At 42.0% G+C, this 23,976-nt stretch overlaps 1 protein-coding gene across 1 annotated transcript; it reads right to left on the bottom strand.

Annotated features, from left to right (window-relative positions):
- Window positions 1–1,591: 1,591 nt before the first annotated feature.
- MFSD14A (major facilitator superfamily domain containing 14A) lies at window positions 1,592–23,976 on the bottom strand. Its single transcript, XM_083444960.1, has 12 exons — window positions 23,609–23,976; window positions 15,116–15,211; window positions 12,671–12,733; window positions 11,488–11,615; window positions 10,434–10,548; window positions 9,792–10,010; window positions 7,856–7,969; window positions 7,003–7,074; window positions 6,422–6,534; window positions 4,542–4,639; window positions 4,128–4,291; window positions 1,592–3,025 (listed from the first exon to the last, which is right to left on the bottom strand). Exons 1-12 carry the CDS (start codon window positions 23,693–23,695, stop codon window positions 2,819–2,821), a joined length of 1,476 nt encoding a protein of 491 aa, XP_083301086.1. The 5' UTR covers window positions 23,696–23,976; the 3' UTR covers window positions 1,592–2,818.

Below are 23,976 nucleotides of genomic sequence, written 5' to 3'. Positions count from 1 at the left end.
CATAGCTTGCTTTCTGAATGAAACAGGAGATAACCCCAGATTTTACATCAGTGCATTTGATTTGTGCCCTACTCCTTGTATTCCTTAGGGACGCGGGTGGCGCTGTGGGTTAAAGCCTCAGTGCCTAGGGCTTGCCGATCGTAAGGTCGGCGGTTCGAATCCCCGCGGCGGGGTGCGCTCCCGCTGTTCGGTCCCAGCGCCTGCCAACCTAGCAGTTCGAAAGCACTCCCGGGTGCAAGTAGATAAATAGGGACCGCTTACCAGCGGGAAGGTAATCGGCGTTCCGTGTGCTGCGCTGGCTCGCCAGAGCAGCAGTGTCACGCTGGCCACGTGACCCGGAAGTGTCTCCGGACAGCACTGGCCCCCGGCCTCTTGAGTGAGATGGGCGCACAACCCTAGAGTCTGTCAAGACTGGCCCGTACGGGCAGGGGTACCTTTACCTTTTACCTTGTATTCCAGAACAGAAATTTTGCAGTTTTTCTGCCAGTAGAGAAAGCCTGTCTTTTCTCAGATGTTATAGGGCAAGGTCAGATGTTATAGGGCAAGCACTGTCAATTTTTAAGCTTAAACGCCTTATTGAGTCAGATCACTGCTCCATCCCTGAGAGTTTGAGATAGCTTTTTCCAGCTGTACTGGAAACACCAGGGATTGCCAGGCTGATGAGCCTTTCCCCTAAGTCACCTCCATAATTCTACCCATGTTAAGTTTTTCCACAGGAAAATTACAAAATGAGGCTAAGAGTAACTGGCAAGATGCACCAGTCCTGCAAAGGTGTAAATATAAATGCCCAGTTGTGTGCTTGCAGTACTACTCTAGTGCTTTCCCACTACTGTCTCAAGTGGAGGAGCTGCCCACCAAAAGCATTTCAAGTTTCAATTCTACGGTTCTTATTCAAAACTGTCTTACTCATATAACTCCTCCACTAACTGTATATAAAGAAAATTGTTACTGACATTACTGGCTGAAGACAAGGCCAAGAAACTGTACATTACCTAATAAGATTCCCTTCTGGAAAATAACTAGGTTGATTAATTCATCAACAAAGGCAGAAATCTTAACAGCTAAATCCAGTTGGTGCTATGTTGATACATTTTGCTCCTATAAAAGTTTTACAAGAGCCAAATTCGAAAAACACCCTTTTATTTAGTCAGTAGGGAATTCTTTCTACAGTATTCCATCGCTCCCCTCACCAAGTGCTCCGACAACTGTCTAAAGCAGATTTAAGAGGGGATTGCCAAATTTTCCTCCCCATTCTGCTGGCAGATTCTTTCCCATTAATACATAGTCACCATTGGATACTACACCTTATAGAATATGTTTACTTCTTCTTGGTGTCTCATACAAAGCATGGGCTGGTGATGCCTTTAAGTAGTAAAGAATATCTGTGAGTACATAGAAGAAGAAGCGTTACCATGAGAAAGGTATAAGCTCATCTACACACATGGCATATAGTCTTGTTTCAAGTAATTTGTTTTTAAAAAATCACTAAAATATTCAACTTTATTAACAGTGTATTTACATATTTTTTTCCAGCTTTTAGTCAACCGTGGTGCATTAAAAAAGCTAAGCAATAACCACAGTACAAGATGAAAACATTTTGAACTATACAATACTTTATACACGTTTTATACAAAGGAACACTTAAATAATACAACCGGACACAAAAATATACATTTTTAGAGAAATTCACATCAGTAATTGTATAAAGCTCTCTCCTGTACTGTGGTCCTGAAACGGCAGGACTAATCCTTGGCTCTGAAGTGTTACTTGTGACAGTCCTGAAAGGCCACTATAGCGCAAGGATTGCCACCTCTATTACTAGGCAGGGCTACTTACCAGTCGCCACTCTCTCTCTCTCCGCAGACTTCATTCACAAATAACAACAGAGCCAGAGAAGGCAGATCAACTGCCATTTGGCTTTAGCTCTGTACTTAAAAAGCTACCGCCGCTGACCAGTAACAGAAGTGGCAATCCAGCATAGACCACACCAACGTCTTCAAGGCTATCAGCTTAGAGTTGAGTTTGTGTGTTCAAGTGTTGAGGTCCTTATGCAAAACATCCAAAGCATAGTGGTATCAAATTGTATTTAGGAAGGTAGAGTTCTGGAGCCAGTAATAAAATCTTTCAGGCTCACGCTACCCACTAGTTTTAAGTACTACATACTGATATATACTTAATTAAAAGAATGAAAGAATTAGCAGAATAATGCACTTAAAGGAGTGTGTACTGTTCAGGATGTGTGTTCAACACATGATTGTGTTAGTAAAAATAAGGAAAGCCTGCCAGACACTGATTTGACAGTCCAAGGTCAACCCAGTTCACTTTTCTTGGTCAAGTGCATCTACATTAAGGCTTTGAATTCGTCTGACCCAAGATTTTACAGTTAAAATAAATGGGTACCCAAGTCCTGCTAGTATTGTCTCATTGAGACCAACATGAAGAGAATAAAGCTTAACACCTTCCAGAAACTGATGCAAGAACACATGCCGATACCTTGAATATATATAATTTAGTTTCAAAATTAAGATGTAAAGATTTAATAAGTTTTTGTTTTTGTTTTTTCACTAGGACATTATGGCAAAAAATCCTAGAGGGTAAAAAATAATAATCAAAAATCAAATAATTTAAGTTGTAACTTCTTTGGAGGATTTTCCACTTCCTGTTTGTGGTTCTTACAATTTTCATGCAAAGAGATAAAATTTCTTAAGACCACCTTAAGAAACGACACTTTCAATGGAAATGGAATGTGCATCCAGAACTGCAGGTGGGGGGGGAAAGAGAGTAAGAAACTCGCTCTAGGAGTCCTCGAGTTTTGTTGTCATACATTTGTGTCTTGTAATAAAGGTTCCTTGGCCTCTCCAGGGGCCTGTGGACTGTGCGGGTGACCGTGGCCACCGCAGTGCTTTTTCCAGTTGCTCGATCGACCATTTAAGTTGGTGTGTTCAGGAATAAACAAGGCAACAAGCAGAGCCAGTAATACGGAGCATGCTCCAAATAGAAACGGGGGACCAGGAATGATGGAGTTCTGCAAGGAAAAGCACAAGAGAAGCTTACCAAAAGAAACCACCACTTTTAGTTTGAATTGTGTTTCCCCTTTAGATTATCTTACGCCAGATGTTAGTGCAGCAAAGACTGGACACTGGGCCAACAGAGTTGCAAAGTTTCTTTCCCACCCTTCCTCCCGCTAACCTAAACTATTAGAGGGCACTGGACTTTGAGCCACTAAACGCAAACAATAACCTATCATCTCACCCCTGGATGTGTGGCATATTTAAAACCAAACTACAAAACTGCTCCAGATATTTGAGAATGCCAAACACAACAGGTAATCCCATATATGACATTCAAAGTAGAGATGATGGCTACTCTATGCATTATTATTATTATTATTATTATTATTATTATTATTATTATTATGCACCAAGCATTGGACTTGCAAGAATAAAATGTTCACACAGTAGAAGTAATACAAAATCTTTGTTGGCAAAATTCTGGATTTACCCTTGAATGCCATTGCATTTATCAATCAGAAATCGGCCTTAAGCTGCATATGGGTTTTCCCCAGATACTGTAAAACCGCTGTGCACTTGCAGCCTCACTCCCCTTTCCAACAGCCAGAACTGCAGCAGGCAAGGTACGACACAGTTAACAAAATAAAATGATTTTCCAGCTGTGGGCAGATGTGAAGTATTATTTTTATAACTTGAGAATGGTGAAACAAATAACCTTCAGTATTTCCATACAGTGATGAAATGATATTATTAAGCCACTTTGAGGATCAGATATTCTAAGCCAGGTACAAGGTACAGTACATTCTAAATGTTGTGGACTCCCAACTCCCATCAGTCCAGTCAGCATGAATGATGGACAGGGATGATGACACCTGTATGGTACCACACAGGCTACCCATGCCGTAAGCTTGGTATTCGCAACCTCTGCTATCATGTACCAGAGAAGATACTTTTTAGAGCAACCTTCACGGATTCTGTTTCTGAAATGACCCTTAAGGACAAGTCACACATTAAGCAAAGTCTACCCCCGCATATACACCTAAGAGGTACTTGTATGCAAGCAGTGAAATGTTTGCCCCCCTCTGTTAAAATATACAGAAACGCTGAAGACAATACCTGCTGCGAATGGTGCTGTGTGGCTACATTATCTCCCAGATCATTCTGAGTCACTGGAATTTCATTCAATTCTACATGGAAAATGTAGAATATAAAACCATAAAGTGCTGGTCCCAAGCCATTGCAGAGGCCTCTAATTCCTGTTATCATTCCTTGAACGACACCTGGAAAACAACAAAAGAATCAGCTACAGGCTAACAGTTTTCTATACTGGGGCCATACTGTGTGCTTAACAAATATTTGCCTGCCGTATCTGGAACAAACTGTCTGGAAACTGTCTCCCCACAATCCCGAGATTGCTAAAGACATTTTGATCACTTTTTACTAGTACTCAATGTACTTCTAAAAAAATAAAGCCATTTATTGGTTCTGAGAATTTTCCACTTCATGTGTCTTGTCTTATGAAGTACCTACCCTGTTGATCAGCATCAGCAGTTCGCGAAACAAGTGCACTGACGGCTGGAAATGTGATGCTAGACATGGCAGCAACAGCCCCTGCTGCCCACATCATCCTGGGAAAAAGTTGAAATTGGAATGGATAAATTTGTCAAGGTATGATTCAGAATCACCTCTGAGAATTTCAGCTCGAAATCACATAATACTGCAGAGAAACCAACTATTTGTATGACAATAACGTGCCTTATTATTATTAGCAAAAAGGTCTCATCAGTGCTAATATTGCAAAAAGGAGCAACAAAATAGCTTGAATAATGTATGTAAAATCTACATAGAAGACATCGGAAAACAGCAGCTTGTTACACTTCTCTGCAGTCATTAAAGGCAATACCCCAGAAAGTCATACACTCAGTAGACCACATCAAATCAAAAGGCTTAAGTCATGACAACCCATTGCTTTCAGAGAACAGCCTTCCTGGATCAGATCAAAGTTCCATCTAGTCCACCTCCTCTTCCCACAATCAGATGCCTTTGAGAAGCCCACAAGCAAGATATGAGCAATGGAATTCGGAGGAATACTGCCTCTGATCCTGAAATATATACCCATGCCTAGTAGTCAGTGACAGCCTTATCTTCCATGAATTTGTCTAAACCCCTTCTAAAGCTGTGCAAGTTGGCGATCATCACTACAGTACTGTGGCTGTTTAACTACGGTGTGAAACTGCTAGTACATTTGCAAACTAAGCAGGGTCTTACATGGTTTCAAACTGGATGGGCAACTGCGTGTTGAGATTCCTGCATTGCAGGCGGTTGGACGATCCTTGGGATCCCTTCCAACTCTACAATTCTATGGTTCTATACCTTCTTTTGTCTGTATTGAATTGTGCAACCTTCAGCTTTAGTGCATGGCCACGGGTTCTAGCATTACAATATGATTTAATCAGATACAACCCATGCATTTGGATGGGTGTACTCAGATTTAACCATTGTAAAGGTAAAGGGACCCTTAACCATTAGGTCCAGTCATGACCGACTCATCTCGCTTTATTGGCCAAGGGAGCCGGTGTACAGCTTCCGGGTCATGGGCAGCATGACTAAGCCGCTTCTGGCGAACCAGAGCAGCGCACGGAAACGCCGTTTACCTTCCCGCCAGAGCGGTACCTATTTATCTACTTTCACTTTGACGTGCTTTCGAACTGCTAGGTTGGCAGGAGCAGGGACCGAGCAATGGGAGCTCACCCTGTCGCGGGGATTTGAACCACCGACCTTCTGATTGGCAAGTCCTAGGCTCTATGTTTTAACCCACAGTGCCACCCTCGTCCCTTTAACCACTGTATATCTCCCTAAATGTGTAGCTCAGAACAGAGGCATTATGACAATCATCATTGCACATCTTTAGAACATATACAGTGGTGCCCCGCAAGACGGAAAACCCGCAAGACGAAAGGGTTTTCCGTCTGCAGAGGCGCTTCGCAAGACAAATTTCACTATGGGCTTACTTCGCAAGACGAAAAATGACAAAAAAAATTGATTTTTTCCCCGCTCCAAAACCCCTTATTTTGAATTGCTAAGCTGCTAAAAGCATTTTAGCAGCAAAACCGCTAATCTCCCAAGCGTTAAAAAGCCGTTTTTAGCCCTTAAAATGTCAATAGCGCTAATAGCGCTACTCTGTCAATGGGCTTGCTTCGCAAGACGAAAAAACCGCAAGACGAAAAGACCCGCGGAACGGATTCTTTTCGTTTTGCGAGGCACCACTGTACTTTCCAATACTGTGAATGAAAGCAAAAAGAGAGAGATTTATGAGTCACATAGCATATATTTTAAGGAGTCTTCTAAATAAAGAACAAGATTCTGCCAATAAACAAACAAAAAAGCAACAGATTGAAAACGTTACTTACCAAGGTTCTGAGCCAAAGCCATACCACGCAAGTTGCAGTATTTGAAATCCCAGGCCCAACAGGATGGTGTTTTTGTTTCCAATTGACCTCATAAGTAAACTCAAAACTATTGTCTGAGGGGAGAAAAATGCCAATATTTTAGTTAATGCAGTATATGGTTATTCGAAACACCCAGGACACCTCAGAGATTTAAAAAAGCACTAGCTACAGAAAATCCTGGGTTAGTTCTCAGTGACCCAGGCATCTGATTTCTACAAAGCAGGAGACTCGGGGCATGATGGGGGGGGGGCAAGTGGAGAATCAAAGTAACAACTATTGTTTGCTTTCATCACACACATTTAGTAAAGTTGTACTGGAGTGTAGAAGTTGAACTTTATGTATCATTTGTACTGGGAAGCCCTTCGTTTTCATCTTATTTTTGCTGTGGCTCCACAGATTATAGTTTAAACATCAGTGCCCTAACATGAAAACTTAAGTGCCTTACTTAGCTAATCACCAGTGACAGCCCAACCACCTCTGTTCTTGAAGATATTCTGCTAACAGAATCTCTGCAGCAAACCATGATTGTCAGTTATAGTTACCTGGGCAACAATGGAGAGAATCCCAAGGACTGCTATAAATGCTGCAACACTTTCTGGTGAAAATCTCATTATCTAAAGGATAAATAAAAAATCATTGGATCATTTTTACGTTAAGCATAGATGAGCGTGTCGAACTGTGCTCCGTTCACATAATGTTACCTATCTAACTAAAATCTTTCATTTAATAAAATACTGAATCTAGCTAGCCAACTCAATTTCAAGGCAGGGCAATTTTTAAAAATGTCCCTAAAAGGGTACAGGTGTGCTGTGGTCTAAACCACAGAGCCTAGGCCAGCAGTTCGAATCCCCACGACAGGGTGAGCGCTCCCGTTGTTCGGTCCCAGCTCCTGCCAACCTAGCAGTTCAAAAGCACGTCAAAGTACAAGTAGATAAATAGGTACTGCTCCGGCGGGAAGGTAAAAGGCATTTCCGTGTGCTGCTCTGGTTCACCAGAAGCGGCTTAGTTATGCTGGCCACATGACCAGCAAAAAGTGTCTGCGGACAAACGCCGACTCCCTCGACCTGTAAAGCGAGATGAAAGCCACAACCCCAGTTGTCCGCGACTGGACTTAACAGTCAGGGGTCCCTTTATAATAATAATAATAATAATAATAATATTAACTTTACAATGGTACAGAGGCCTGAGTTTCAGTCAGTTCTTCAGCAGAAAGTGAATGTGCTTTTAAGCAATGCAAATGATTCCACACATCACAGAATAAAAAGTGATTTGCCCCCTTCAGGCAAAGCTGACAAGTCCTAGCAAATGAATGTATCATCGAGTCGTTCCGGCTTGATCACCCCTCATTTCTGTCAATTAATATTCCACAATCAAAATAATTAGGCAAATGCTTACCTGTCTGAGGTACAAGAAAAAGCTGGAATACTGTCCTGCCTCAGGGAGGTATGAGAGAAAGACTGTTATGCAGATTAGCAGCACTATGGAATCCTGACCAACTTTCTTCAATGACTAGAACAAGAGGGGAAAAGGGAAATGGTCAAGTATCATTTATAGAGCCCATGTCATGTAGTGGTTAGTGTGTTGGACTGGGACCTGGGAAAGGAGGGTTCAAATGCCCACTTGGCCATGAAGGCCAGTGGGTGACTTTGAGCCAGTCACTGCCTCTCAGCCTCACCTACCTCACAGGGTTCTTGTGGGGTTTAAAGGAGACTGGGGAAGGGGAGAACCATGCCTGCCACTTTGAGCTCCTTGGGAGAAAAAGATGGCATTCAAGCACAATAAAATAAATAAATGTTCCTTGCCTCGTGGGAGGACAGCGAACAGGGCCACAAATAAGGAGGGATTGCTGCATACATGAAGAGATCTCCCCAGGAACGCAGGATAAAAGATGAGTAAATTTTCAAAGGAAAAGAAAACCTGAAACCGCCCAACAAAGACTTGAAAGTCCACTGGCGTTCAGGAGCCACAGAATGTTGAAGAGAGTTTGAAATAAACAGAGAGGGAGAAAAACTGACTTGGATGAACAACTAATGCCTTATCCTGGGTGGGCAATTAGGGTAGGGAATGTATGCATCCCCCAACCCAGCTGTATTCTCCCTCTCTCTAGAATTTCTCCAGGACACAATAAGGTTTTGAAGGGCTATATCCCCGTCAAAGCTAAATCCTCTCTAATCACATGGACATATATGGTCTGAAGCAAAGAAAGGGATTTTCAGAAATTGGTTTATTACTTTCATGTCTCCATTCTGAAACTTCATAAAAAGCAAGGAGGCCAGCGAGGACTGAGCTTTTCTCCTACAGCTGAATTTCTTTCCCTGCCCATTTAATAGATGGACAGAATTCAGTTCACACGGTACCCACCCCATAGCTGTTCATTCCTCTCCCGGAGTTCAAGAATGTGCTCATGTTGGAGCCCAAGTTCTTTTGTGTCCTGACACTGCCCCAAACATTTTTACAGTAGTTAGTGAGCCTGTTCCACTTGGATGGGAACTTCCATATACAGTGGAACCTCTACTCATGTCCACAATCCGTTCCAGAGGCCTGTCCTGAAGTCGAAACGGGTTGCTGGGAGAGGCGCCGTTGTGCGCAGGTGGCGACTGTCCGCTTCTGCGCATGTGCGAATGGCGATCGCCGTTCCTGCGCATGTGCGAACGGCAGCAAATCCGCTGGTTACTTCCGGGTTTGCTGAGGACGTTGGGCGAAATGGATATGAGCGGAGGCGGACGTAAGAAGAGGTTTGACTGTAAAGTTGAACCTTGGATCCCGAATGCCTTGTAAGTCAAACGTTTTGGCTTCTGAATGCCACAAACCTGGAAGTGACTGTTCTGATTTGCGAACTATTTTTGGAAGCCAAACGTCTGGCAGGGCTTCTGCAGCTTCCAATTGGCTGCAGGAGCTTCCTGCAACCAATCAGAAGCCGTGCTTTGGTTTCTGAACGTTTTGGAAGTCAAACAGACTTCCAGAACAGATTCCATTTTGACTTCCAAGGTACGACTGTAGTTTCTTAAGGGTTAGGGGACAGCTAACTGGCTAAAGAAGAATCCTGCCTAGACCTACAAGTGTGACTCTGGAAAGAGAGATTAAGTAAGGAAATTATATGGAAATATAGACCGGCCAGGCATCTAGCCGCAGACCAAGTGTGTTTGTGTGTTTTGAAATTGGGCCAGCCTCCTAAAACATTAGCTAAGCAACCAATTGCAAAAAGCAGTGGGGTGAAATTCTGGTACAGACATGCTCAACAAAACATTTACTGTTACACATTAATAAAAACTCAGGAGTTTCAAAGCACACCACAGCACCCTCTGTACCAAACGTTTAAATACATTATTACCGCAAATGGGTCAGCTTGTTCCCAAGAAATGGGTGCTCCCCACGACGCAGGCCTCATCTTTTCTGGCAATGATTCAGGTACAGCAACAAGGATAAAGCAAATATCCAGCAATGCAATAGCTGTAGCCAGGACCACAACCAGGCTGTCTCCGTACACACGACCCAGGTAGGCACCAATGGCAGGACTGGTAACTAAACTCGCAGCAAAAGTTGCCGAAACCTATGAATGATAACAGGGATAATATTTCCAGTGAGAAACCACATCCTCTCTTTCTAATACGAAGAAGGATTCAAGAAAGTTGACAGAGAAATAGAAAGCATTTAACACAAAACATCACCATAAGTTTTGACAATTTATAGACTTAATGATCATGATTTTCCTATAGCAACTGCTGAATGTTAGGTAATGGAAGAATGACTTAAAGTTATGAGTAGGAGTAGCAATAGATTGTTCTTTCACAATACAAAAGATGTAAAGATTCTTCTGATAAATAGGAACAGGAAGCCAGGACCGTAGGATGCTAACCAAGAGGAACCCAATTAGCTGAATGTACTTCCTGTAACATGTAACAACTCACATTAAAAGAATTCTAATTACTAACGACTGTTGTGTTTAAAACATTCAGATAAACTACACACATACCAAGCCATACGCCATGCTCCTTTCATGTTCTTGGGTTATATCTGCTACATAAGCAAACACCACTGAAAAGGTCACTGCAAAGACTCCAGAGACAGATATAACAGCAAAGTACCACCTAGGAACACAAAAAAACACAGTAATAGTTTCTTAAAGGGATAGTTTCTTAAAGGTAGTTACAATTAACAAGAAAAATCCTAGCCTGGGCTGGAGAAATACAGCCAAATTTTCAAATAAATATTAAAACAGCATTTTTTTGACAAACCTTTCCACAATATATTAAATTTAAAAAGCTTTCATATTTGTTTTATTTATTCAAAGTATTTATAAACTGCTTTTTAGCTAAGCCCATACAATGCACACAGAAAGAAAAACATGAGTTATGTTAAGCACATTGAATAGGTGAATTTGGCATACTTTGTCAGAGTAAACATCCTTGAGTCATAAAAAGTGAATGTTTCAGCAGAAAAGGAGAAGCAAAAAATGACATATAACTGGTCATTCCAGACAGACGCTCTACGCCAAAAACTCTATAGGACTCATTCTTGTCTAAAAACCTGATGAACAAGAAATTGCAGACTCCCATGAACCAAATCTCTGCTTCAATAAAGCCTAGGGACTGCAGGAAAGCCTAAAGCATACCAAAAGGCAATCTCCAGCACTGCCTGAGAGCAAAACAAGGAGAGCAGCCAAGGACAGCTTGTCTATGTCATTCACAATGCATTCATTGCTAAGTGAGCTGGCACTCTGCTAACAAGCACCATCTAGCTTTGCACAAAACACAGCAAGTTTTGACATTTTGTCGTCTTCTTCTTTGGCGATCACTCGTAGCCGAGTAAGATTGTCTTCCATAAACACGGTTTTAACAATGAGTCCGTAAGTGACTGTGGAGGCCAATTCTGGATCCACATATCCTTCCACAGTAGGGACATTGGTTTCTGGGTGGGAGTCGATCACGATGTGGATTTGCCAAGTGTGCCTTCCTTATAATAAAAACCAAGAACACAAGACTAACGTGACAGACGTATACAGACAAACTTTAAAAGGGGACACTAACCATGGACTGATCTTCATTAGTGGAATTGGTGCACAGGTAAAAAATACTGTTAGCAGCAGGAAGGATTTTCGGCCCCAAACGTCAGACAGAGCCCCAATCAAAGGGGCGCTCAGGAAAGACAGTAAGCCCTGGGAAGTAAAAACAAATGCTTAAGTGAAGGACAATGCACACACTGAAGAGCTGAAAGGTTTCACATCCTGATACATTCATTTAAAGCAGTGCTTCCCAAACTTGAGTCTCCAGCTGTTTTCGGACTACAATTCCCATCACCCCTGACCACTGGTCTTGCTAGCTAGGGATGATGGGATGATGGGAGTTGTAGTCTGAAAAAAAACACCAAGTTTAGGAAACACTGATCTAAAGCCTTTTTAAAAGAAACACATTCATCTACTTTTAAACAAAAAGATAATCTGCCCCTTCCTTGAAACGACTCACTACTCTACAGCAAGCAGATTCAGTTAATAGGATGCATATGACACACAGTGCAGGATAGGGCTCGTATGGATGTCTCTTAGCCCACCAAAAACACAGGTAGCCCTACAGTACCAGTTTTGAAGGTCGGCACTGCAAAAGCCTTTTTGTGTGATATAAAGCAAGCTTATACACCATGGTTCACTAGGTGAGAACAAATCACCTGAAGATAACCAGGCAGGAAAAAACTGTTTGGACCTCAGCACGTTCCAAATAAATACTCACTCAAAAATATATGTTATCTGAGTGGCTCACAAAAATGATTAAAAATGCATTACAGACTTGTTCTTTTTGATAAAGAAAACAGGAATCATAAACTGAGAAGCCTATATTATACACACACGTTGTTTAAAAGGCCTGGGTTAATAACATGTCTTCACTTCACGATTGAACTAGAACATTAGGAATCCCTGTCACTACAGGAATTTAGTAACAGCATATCTTGAACCGAAGGCTATGATCTGCCTAGAGTTTGAGAGGCTTCTTAAAGGAGTGATATGAAATACGTAGAGGGAACGAAGAATTAAATGCAGCCTAACTTTTGGCTTATCGTGTTTGATTTCACCCTAAATTCACAACATCAGGTATAATCCTGAACTTGAATAGAACAAGGTGGAATAATTGAACCATTCAGGTCTAATTTGCAGGCATCTGATTTATGAATGAATCATACACCTCAATAGAAAACATTTTAAAACTAGGCTGGTCTTACCTTTACTCCTTGGATTAAGCCATTCATTAAAAATGTATGTTTGGGAAAGGTTTCGTGCAAAACCTGTGAAACAATTATGCATGTGACATATTAATGAAGGACACCTAAGAGTCTGAATACTCTATTTAAGCACAAAAAAGTTTCAAAGTCCTTAGCCTCCATTACCACCAGCACAGTTTACTGAGACAGAATCACTTCCCTTCATTGCAGAAAATGCTCACTAATGCCACTACTGTAAAATGCTTATCATCATTTGTTACGTGATTTTTCTAAGAAAAAAGGAAGAGGGAGAAGAATGACGTTTTACAGCTAAGGGCCTGCAATACCTGCAGCGTTCTGATGTGATACAACTATCACTCAACATGGGAACTGTTTCTACCATAAAGAGCATTGCAACTGCTGATGTATCCATGCCCACATTCGTCAGAAATCCCAGTGTAGCGTGGTGCTACTTGGCAGTGGGGCAACACTGCCATCAGTAGCTTCCTTTTGCCCTGACTTTTGAGATACTATGCCTCTTTTTTTAAAGAGACAGTTTCTAGGTTTCTGCATATGCGAATTCAGATAATGCAGACACACTTATATTTTACTTTTTAACAAATGCAAATAGTGTAATATAAAATGTGATTATGACTTTCTTAAGGTTCTAATTATATTAAAGAAAATAAATATCTAATGTATCAAAAGAAAAAATATGATTACTCTGAAGAAACATGAACATCATGATATAGCATCATATGGTGGAAAAGAATTATGTAGTATTAAATTGCAACTAATTTTGTTATTCCAAATATTAATTTTTTAAAAAGGCTTCTCTCTCTTTAAATCAGCCTGCTTGCTGGTTGCTTAAAGTTCATGCATTAATTTGGTCATTAGGAAAAATTCCCATATATTCTGTCCATTCTTTGAAAGATTGAATTATTTTTCCTTTTCAGGGTTGGACAATGCATAAACCTGCCAGATGTTAATGGACTGGCAAGCTAACTGCACTTCTGTAAGTACTACTTCTGAGTTTAGTATACACAGAAGAGCAGTTTTAAGAGTATTTGAAATATTATATCCGATAATTTCCTATATCATGTTTAACACCAATTTCTATTTCCATTTTTACACAATTAAAAAAAAGTGCAAGTAACCAGTCAAAGATTTTAGAGAGCTAGTATAAAGTATTCTGGTACCAAGTGCAGTTCCCCCCCCCCCCCCGCCATTATATAATAGCACACAATAAGCTACAATGACCATGCAAACACAGGAACATTGATGGTCAGCAATTTGTTTACTACCTCCATTATCATATTTGCATACACTGCACTATTTGCAGTTGTTTGCTTTTTCTGCATAGAGAATTTGGAATTGTGCTCACATTTATATCATGAGGCACTGGGAAGGAAAGTTTGACTCTTACTGAGGGGTGAGCTAGGAGAAAAGAAGTCTGAAGAGACAGAAGGCATGGATAGGGTGCATGCTGCCGAGTTAGAACTGGCGAAGGAATCTTTAGGAAGACCTTGCCCTGAAGATATCACAAAATTCAAAGCCACCTATCCACAGGCAAGCCAGACGTTGCTAGCATGTTTCTGGCCAAGACAGATTCACACTGCATCAAAAAAGGGGAAAGTGAAAGAAATCAGCAAGGCTGCCCTAGGAAATTCTAAATGGGTGTGTGTTTTGGAATTGAATTTACAGAAACACAGCCTCTTGTTTTAGGCTTTCCATACTTCAGAAAGTTAGCAATGAAATAATGCAATTACTTCCTCCTCTTATTACAAAGCTAAAATTGTATGTTCAAAGAGTGTTTATTTTTACCTTTCAAATGCAAGACGAGCCAGTTTACTTGGATTACATGAATATTTAACTGAGAACAGAACATTTACTTGAGAACAAATATCCCGGTCACACTATGTCCCTTGAACACAAACCGCCCCATTTCAGTTACACATTACCATCAATAACAGCATTTTGCCAGATACAGAAATAGCAATAAATCACAATAGAACACTTAAGAATATATTCAGAATTTGCTTTTAGCATGTATTAAGTCATCTTAATGCCTGCTTAAGGGGAATGGCTCTCTCATACAGCCATGCACATAACCTGCCAGTCATGCCAAGACTGAACACATTTATCTGATGGCAAGCGTAACTGTTTACTCTGTTGCGTATTTCCAAATAACCATGCACTGTTTTACGCATGATACAGATGCGCAATCCCCAACTTGCTAAACTGTAGTTTAGCAGCAAGAATGAGTAACCCATCTCACTCCTCCTCCTCCTAAATATTTGCTTGCTGATTCAATCAAACCTCAGCTATTCCAAAACAGGGAGCTGTGATTTAATGTCAGTTTACTAACCAGCTTTAAGCACCAAGGAAGGGAGGAAGCAGAGAGAGGAGTGGGAGTCAGGTCTAATCCCTTGTTAAAATACAGTAATTTTTTAAAAAATCACTTACCACTAAGGTAGGTGCTGTCAGAAGCCCCCATGCAAAGAATTCCAAAAATATTACTATCACAGCATGATAGACACTAGGTGAGCCTATTCCTTGAGGCTGAAAGAAAGAAATATAATTGTTACTACATATAGCCCAACCAGTCACATATAATTTCCTCACTAGCAAACAATAGGGAAGAGGTGGTTAACTGTGGCCCCAGAAGCTGCTGAACTTTAACTCTCATCAGCCCCAGCCAGCAGTACCAATGGTTAGGGAAGATAAGACTCGCAGTTCGACAGCATACAGAGAGGCACTCCTGCAACAGGGGATGAAAACAGATGTTACAACTCAAGGGAATGAAAGACACCCAAGCTGCATTCAGACATAATGGCAAATTACAGTTTGCAGTTGTATGAATGCATGCATAGAACTTATGTCTCAGGTATTCTACCCACCCACCCAACCAACCAGGAGAGATTTATAAAGTGACCTTGCTTGTTGACAAGATAAAAGTTTGTCACATTCATGCACAAGGACAAATTGGGGTGTGGCCAATTATAGTTTGCTCTTAAAGGAGGAACAAAATGTATGCTAGGATCCTTGATTAAGGGCAAATTAAGGACAGGTATTCAGACAAAATGGACAACCGATGGCTTGCTGGCTAACAGGAAGCCACTTTAGGAAACCCCCATGTGTGAGTGGAGAAAGTGCATGAGCCCAAGACTCAAGTTTCGATGAGCATGTAATGGAAAAACCACAGTCTGAATGCATCATACTATTCATACAATTTTTCAGTAAGAGTTTTCATTTCCATTATGAAAATCTATTTTGACTCTTATATGATTCCACTATAGGTTTGAATACTGGTCCTCTATTCTCTCAGGTCAAGTGACATTCATGACAATAATACATGTTCCAGTTACCTATCCCTACATTACTAGATTGGTGTTCCCCCAATTAATCCTCTCAACTTAAAAGTGTGCTAGTTCTTCCTTTTGCAAAGAATTTGCATACCTTCATGCAAAACCCACTATCCATGAAAATGTATCAATGACAAAGTAACATGCAGCCATAGTATTGCTTGAACAAATCAAAATGAGAGCATCCAAGTTTTCAAGTGTGGCCATTAATTGCATAAATGGAAAACTGCCACAGCCCTTTGCTAAAATGGATGTTAAGGTTAAATGCCTTACTGTAGCAAAAACTCTTCAATATAGAACATACTACTGTTAAGCCAGCGGCTTATTGTTGGGCACTACACCCAGAGACAATCATGTAGTGGGCTCATTTTGGTTCTCTTACTTACTATTATCTCTCCCAACAACTCTGCATGAGACCACATTTAATTGGGATTACAAGCGCAATACCTGTTTGAGGGCATGGAAAGGTCGATGCTAAAAAGCTTAACTGCCACAGGAATTCAATTACTCCTCAAACAGAATTCAGCCAAGAATGAGTACAAGTCTCCACAGCACAGTTTACACCTGTGTACAGTACACACAAAACCAAAAATGAATGTTTTAGTGTAGCATTATTATTTATTTATTTTTTGGTCCCAAATTGAGCTGAATTTTGCATCAAAACTCATGCGTGGAAAAACAATACCCTGCCAAGAGTTGTAACAGCCAGAATGCGTCAACATTTCTCCAGAGGAGCTCCTGGCACTGATGCATCTATGCTTGCATTCTTTCTGTGACTACAGAAAGCTGGGGGAGGAGGAAGAAATGTAACTGGAGGGTTTGACAGTCTTGTTCATCAAGCTAAGATAGATGATCACCTGGCTGGGAGGCAGAAAAAGTCTGCATGCCTCCGCCACCCCTTGCCAGCTGCAATGTGAGAGAGAATGGAGGGAAATTAATCATTTCCCCATTTTTTACTGAGCTCCAAACATGATCTCTAACTTTCATATTGTTTCATATCTCTCTCTCTCTCTCTCTCTCTCTCTCTCTCTCACACACACACACACACACAATAATTTCCTATTTAGCAGCTTTACTTATGTGCAAAAGATTCATTCCCCTCCCAATCTTTCAGCCAATTAGAAGGGGAGTAGTTGGTTGTTTCAGTTTCTGATTCCCCATTTTTCTTCTTTTCTTGTCTCTCCTCCCTTTAACTTTGGGTTTCATTTTGCACTTGGGAGTTTATTAGGCTGATTTTTTGAGCCTCTTGTTCAGAACTTAAACCAGAAATCAACCACTCTGGCATTAAAAAAAACACTTCAAATAGATCAAGTTACATTCCTTCACAGTGGCTATCTCCCACTCCCCCAAAATAGGGGCATGTTCAGAGGAAATGTTTTTGGTCAGACACCAAAGCCACCCAAAAACATTTGACACCCAAGTGTACACACACACACACTGAGAGTGGCAGCAGCCATGGTGTTGTGGCATTTCCTTACAAAAAATTGTTAAGGCTCCTGCATCTGTACACTGCATCTTTTATGGCATTGTGACACATCTATAGCGCTCAGACCAGCAGCAGCCAACTCATGCTGATACGCTTTCCCAGCCAAGCCAACAGAGGGGAGGATTTCATCTGCAGCTACCCTCAGGATTTCATCCTTTTCCCAAAAGGACATGATGGAACAGCGGCAGATGGAGGGGAAAGGGAAGGTATAAACAGGAGCGGTGCCTCAATTCCTTGTAATTACTCATAACAGACTTGGAAAAAAGTTAAGAATCTGCTGCAAAGGATTAAAACATGGAGTGCAGAAACTTTTTTAAAACGACAGTACTCAAGCTGCAGTAGCATCACACAACTTCACATTTCTAAAATTCTAGAGCACTTTCAAATACAATCAAATGCTTAACCACATCCTGTCACACCCAGGAGCTGTATAGCATGCTTCCTTAAAATGGTGGTATGAACAGAGTTGGAATCGACTGAACATTACAAACGGGGAAGTACAACAAAGATGAATGGCACTGAATTAATGTTACTTCCTTTGGGGGGGGCAGTATTCCTTTCTTTAATTACTTTAACTCTTTTGAATCAACATTTTCTTGAGCAGTGTTAATTCACATTATGGAACAGGAAAACAAGTCAGAACTTTGTCACTTATGTACATTTTCCTCCAGACATATTTTACATATTTTACACAGAAACATCCATTTATAAGAGCATCTGACTGACCACACTGCTTTTATATGTAGATAAAAAAGTCAGCTATGTTTACAAGCAATTCTGCAACTTTTCATGAAGGCACCCAGGCGTTAAATATGCAGCTGAAGACCACAGAGCACCAAACACATCGTAACTACTATACCATTATGTACAATCAGCACAGAAGGGCAATTACATGCTTCCCTTGAGGGTGTAAAGTAGTAACAGCACCTCCTCATTCTTCACAACAATCTTACTCTGGGCTGGAAAGAGCACGACAGCACTCCTTATCCAAGGGGAAAATGCACTGTGATGAAGCAATATTGTTCTTCCTACATATGAATACATGAAGTTGCCTTAGAGTGATATGTGTTTTAAACCATGATTTGCCATGTGTGCACTGATCACGCTCACTTTGCCCCTCTCCCTACTTGCACTGGAGAGAAACAAACCACGAGCCCTGCCTTCATGTTTCCATCCAAACCATGTTTTGGTTTTACTCCAAACCACAAGGATAAGCAAAAGTTTGTTCTTTGCTTATCAGCCATGTTTTTTTGGAGCAAAACAAACCACCATCCCTGGTTCAGATGCAATTAATACCCAGTAGTTGTGGTTTGTAGAGTGTATAGCCTATGCATGTTAAGCCATGAGTCAAAACGTAAGTCTGTCTAGTTCAGCTTTCTCCAAACAGGTGTCCTCCAGATGTTTTAGCCAAACATACAGTGGTACGCTGGTTGTCAAACTTAATCCGTTCTGGGAGTCTGTTCGATTCCCAGAATGATTTGAAAACCAAGGCACAGCTTCCAATTGGCTGCAGGAGCTTCCTGCACTCAATTGGAAGCCGCATCGGACATTCAGCTTCCAAAAAATGTTTGCAAACCGGAACACTCACTTCCGGGTTTGCGGTGTCCTGGAGCCAAAACGTCCAAGTACCAAGGTGTTCAACAACAAAGGTACGACTGTAACCAAGGTTTGACATTACGTGCACAAGCCTCAGTCTTGTACGCTTCTTCCTACTCTTCTGTGTGGCCATTACCTCTTTCCTTTGAGATTAATCCAAGAGTAGAAGTAGGTAATTGTGGTGCATGATGAAAGGGGCCATGTGTCATGGTCTGGCTGGACGCAAAGGAGTGGTAGGGTGAACCAGCTGGGGAACCACCAAGGGAAAAAGGCTCAAAGCATGGGGAATGGTGGAGGGACGACTTGAGCGGTCAGAGGGAGGTGGTGTCAGAAACAGGGTTTAGTGAGTGGGGTGAATCTGTGGCAGAGAAGAGTCCAGAATCAGAGGCAGAAATGAGACAGGCTAGTGAAGAATCATGGGTGTCTCCCCCTCCTCAAGCTCCTCTCTTCACCCAGACTTCCAGAACCAGATGAGGCATGAAAGAGAAGGAAAGTCAAGCTGCACACAGGGCAGTCTCCAATTGCTTGCAAGAAGCACTGAAGAGGAGAAGACATAGGTGGCTGTGGGGAGGAAGGGACTTTTAGTCTCAGCAACTGATTTCATGAAGTAAGATGCTGTGCTGAAACCGCAGAGTCTGTGAAAATAGTGCTTTGCTAATACACAGTTATCTCCAGTTTTGAAGTGTGTGATTTACTGACTGCCTGGCTTTGCAGCAGAATGTGAGCCTGAAAGTTCAGATAATCTCTTCCACCTAATGCCCCAAAATGATTTGGTGATTCATGTGAACCACCACTATCAGTAGCTTACCAAAGTCTAAGGCAGAGGATTTTCCTGTCTCTACTACCTGAGATTCTTTAAGTAGTGATTCAGAGGTCTGAATCTACCGCCAAGCTAGGGCATGTGCCTTGGGAAGCTGTGACAACCCTGCCTCATGTCTTATAATAGGCAGTGCTGCAGGTGTCTCAGTCATCCCTTTAAGGATGAAAGAGGTGACTTGTCTGCAACAGCGTACCTACTCTCCTGACCTATTACTGAAGCACCTTCAATGATCAAGGGGAGTAATCCCCAGGGCAACAAGATTTCAAGTACAGAGTTCTAGAGTAATTTATAAGGCACCCTATGTTTTGAAGTTTCACATACATTTATGTTGAACTGGAACTTAGAAATCTGACCTGCAATAAGGAGGGTGAAAGTGACAACTATGAAACCTAAAATATTTGTTTTCTAGTATGAGCATTTGCAAGAGTAATTTGAAATAAAGGGAAGGAATTGAGCAGGAGCTGGAGGGAGAAAGTTTCACTGTAAGTTGTAAGGAGACAACCACTGAATCAAAGTCAGGAAATGAAACATCACCTATTAAATCAGAACTCAAGGCTACTAAGAAATATACATCCTTTATCAACTTAGTTTCAACATAACCAACCTCAAAAATTTGAAGCAGTCTCTCCTTGCAAGCACAGGCAGTTCACAGAGGGAGTCCCCAGAAAGTGAACAACTGTTGGATAAGAAGTCAACCCTCCATTCACAGTCTTCACTAACCTGGTGCCCTCCACAGGTTTGGGACATACACCTCCTATGGCCAGGAGTAGTCTAAAACATGGGGGGGGGGGGCACCAGGTTGGCAAAGGCCACTCTTTCAAAATTGCTCTATACAGTGCAGCACAAGACAACACACCTGTGCTGACTACTTAGCAATTTTAACAATAATTATGTAGGTGGTGTTAAACATTAAAGGGTGCAACTTGTGCTTTAATCATTTCTACCATAACATGAATACAGTGTCTCCGCCTGTGTCCCTTTACTATTGATACAGCAGATCCCAGTCAATTTAAAAAAAGCTAAACTACATTGGAACAAGTTACCTGAAGAAGAATAATCAAGATATACAGACTGTGTGCCTTCCTAAGTAGAGAAATGGACAGAGCATTGACAAGCATGTTTTTTAAAAAGGACAGTGAATTTTACAAGCAAGTGAGGCTGCAACAAGTGCTCTACCTACTTTAAGCACTATTAACAACATAAGAGTAATCTTCTGAAAATATATAGGATATAAATAAAATTAACATGGCAATGGCGATAAGCTGAAAATACAGTTAACTGCAAGTAAGAATTGTGGTGTGGAACTGCAAAAATATTGAAATGCTTTATCTTCAACAATTCTGTACTATTATTCCCCTTTTAAAAACGGGAAACTCAGAATTCATTTAAGAAAATGTATCTTCTAAGCTTTGTTCCTTCAGTGAAAAGTGTCATTCATTTGAACCATCATAAATAACTGTGTAAATTGATAACACATGAGTTTGACTAACAGGATTATGGCATTCAGAACTCTTGAGTCAAAGCTCTTCATTGTCAATTTGAACAAAACATTTTCCTGCACACGAAGAAACATGCATGACTTTCTCATGTGCAGAATTGTGAAGAGAACATCAGCAAAAACCAACCAACCAACCAACCCAACAGCAGAATCCAGAATAGCTGCTCACACCAAGAGCGGTGACATGAAGAATGTAAACAGGAGGCCTGTCCCCAAAGACTCTGGTTCCCTGATGTGTGTGTGTGTTCCCAATTGGCCACAACTCTTTGAAGCATATCTATTCATGGTTCTACACATTTTAGTTTGACATATGTACTGTTCACATTTTATGTGTGAATTATGGAAAACATTGGTGCGACCACAGAATGTGTTAAATGTAGAACAACTCCGAATTCATAACCGAGCAGGAAAGTCAAGCCAAACTCAAATCAAACATCAATAGGCTATTATCAGTTCTCTGTCATAAACTCACTCTCTCTTTGCTCAAGTCCATAAACTATAGGTGGCTAATCTTTCCAGCCAGTTGCTGCTGGACTTCAACTCCTCCCATCCCCCGTTACCTGTCATGCAGGCTAAGGTTGATGAGTTTAGAAGTCTAACAACATTTAGGGGATCACAGGTTAGCCACTTCTGCCTTAAATACATAACAAGAACAGGCAAAGCTGGATTCCAACCATAGTGTTAAAAATGTAAAAATTGCAATCACAAGCTTGACCATTAGAGTACAAGAAGATAATTGTGCATCTGTTGCTTGATGGTTCTAGAGAAGGAAACACAGTGTGTGTTCATGTGTCTATGACAAGATGATCTCCACACAGAAAATATATTTAAAGCATGAAGCTATCCATTAGCAAGAGATGTACATAAGTAGCTCATAAACAGGGTGTGTGAAGGTGTGGGTGTGTGACATGCTGTAAATGGCAAAGCATAGAAATTAAAACTAAGTTCAGCAATTGAAGCCCCCTAGGCCAAAGCTCTTGTTCAAACTGCCAATCCAAGGGTAAAAGTGGATGTGCCAGCATACCATCTGGGGGACTGGCAAGACTGAACTAGAAATACTAGTTGCCAAGAAAATGATCTATTACACAGAAACCTCAGCATCCTTGCAAAATTACAAATGCCTTTGAAAAGTGCTCTACATCTTGTGACAGAGAAAGCTGTACAGACATTAATTTTGCGTTCCCCTCCCCCCAAAAAAGTTTCAGGGATGAAAACAGGGACATGCCTGTATACCATGAAACATTCAAATCAAGATTACTTCCTGATCAGCACACATTGCTGAAACAGCCATATATTTAATATAGCATAGTACAGAGCAGCCATCCTACACCGGCTGGAGGTGATGCACAGGTGAAACCACAGCAGTTTCCTTTAACAAAAACACCTGACTATGCTAAATAGAATTTGCAATCTCCGGGTGGATTTTTCCTTCAAACAGTGAATTCGAGCAGCTCAAGAGTGTCCATCACTATGGAAGCACAACAGGTCCGCCCAGAATAAAGCCAGTGATTTCTGCACCAGCCAAGAGATCTCAGAGAAAACATATGTTTGTGAATCAAAAGAAGGACGTGCCCTTTTCCTTCCACACTTTCCAGTATAGTGTGTGTGTATATATACACCATATGGTATATCTATAAAGATGTCCGAACCAGAAGCCCCTCTAATGATATACAGGACAGCAGAGAAAAGAGAGCGGAAGCTGTGCTCCCCTCCCCCTATTCTCCCCACCTGAAATTCACCTTCCTCACGAGGCCCGGTTACAAATTTTGTCCCTGAAAAGGGGCGCATCTTTTAGGGAGCCTATTGTGTGACAAGCTGATTTTGTGTAACGGGAACCCCAAACCCACTCGGGACCAAAGGACGGCGGAAGGCAAACTCGCTCCCTAGGGAAAGTGTAGTCAACCAAGCTCCTTTCAAAAGCCACCCTTAACATTTTCCCACGCAGAACCAAAAAGAAAAAAAGGCCCCCCCCCTCGGTCAAACCGGGGCAGTTGACCCATTCCGCCTTCAGTTCAAGGCGACCCACCAAACTCGTTGGGCGGGCAGGCGGCGGCACCTGGGCCCGAAGCACGCGGGCGGGAGGCCTGCCTGGTACCGCGGGGGTCTCGCGGGGCACACACACACACACCCGCGCCCCGGTCCCCTCAGGGCTCCGCTCCCCTCAGGGCCCCTCGGAGCCGCCCCCCCCCCTCACCGTGCCGCCGTCCTTAATGATGATCTTCTTGGCCAGCAGGATGCTGCGGTTGGCGGCCCTTTTCTTCTTCTTCCCCGCCTGGGTCATTTTACCATCGTCCTGGAGGGCCGAGGGAAGGGCGGGCTGGGCAGCGAAAGGGGCTCGGGGCGGAGGCGTCGCGTCTTCCTCTCCCGGCAGCGGCCGGGACCTCGCTTCCTCCGCGCGGCGACAGCCTCCCTCTCAGGCACCCGCCGGCGCCGCCATCTTGGAGAGGGGAGGAGGGGAGGGAGGAGGGGAGGGCGGGGCGGAAGGGGAACAACAACTGCGGCGCCGGCAACAGAGACTCACATCACGCGATCACCCGATTGGTCAAGGGGCCTTGCACGTGA

This window comes from Podarcis tiliguerta (genome assembly GCF_965153285.1).
Source record: "Podarcis tiliguerta genome assembly, chromosome: 6".
In the NCBI taxonomy this organism is placed as follows: domain Eukaryota; kingdom Metazoa; phylum Chordata; class Lepidosauria; order Squamata; family Lacertidae; genus Podarcis; species Podarcis tiliguerta.
This window is presented reverse-complemented; position numbering and strand designations above follow the sequence as displayed.

Coding starts and splice junctions, on each gene's coding strand:
- MFSD14A (XM_083444960.1), bottom strand. CDS start 23,695: ATGACCCAGGCGGGGAAGAAGAAGAAAAGGGCCGCCAACCGCAGCATC. Junction 10,549..11,487: donor CTAATGAAGATCAGTCCATG/GTTAGTGTCCCC, acceptor TTGTGTTCCTAG/GTGGTACTTTGCTGTTATAT. Junction 4,292..4,541: donor TGCTGATGCTGATCAACAGG/GTAGGTACTTCA, acceptor GTTGTTTTCCAG/GTGTCGTTCAAGGAATGATA.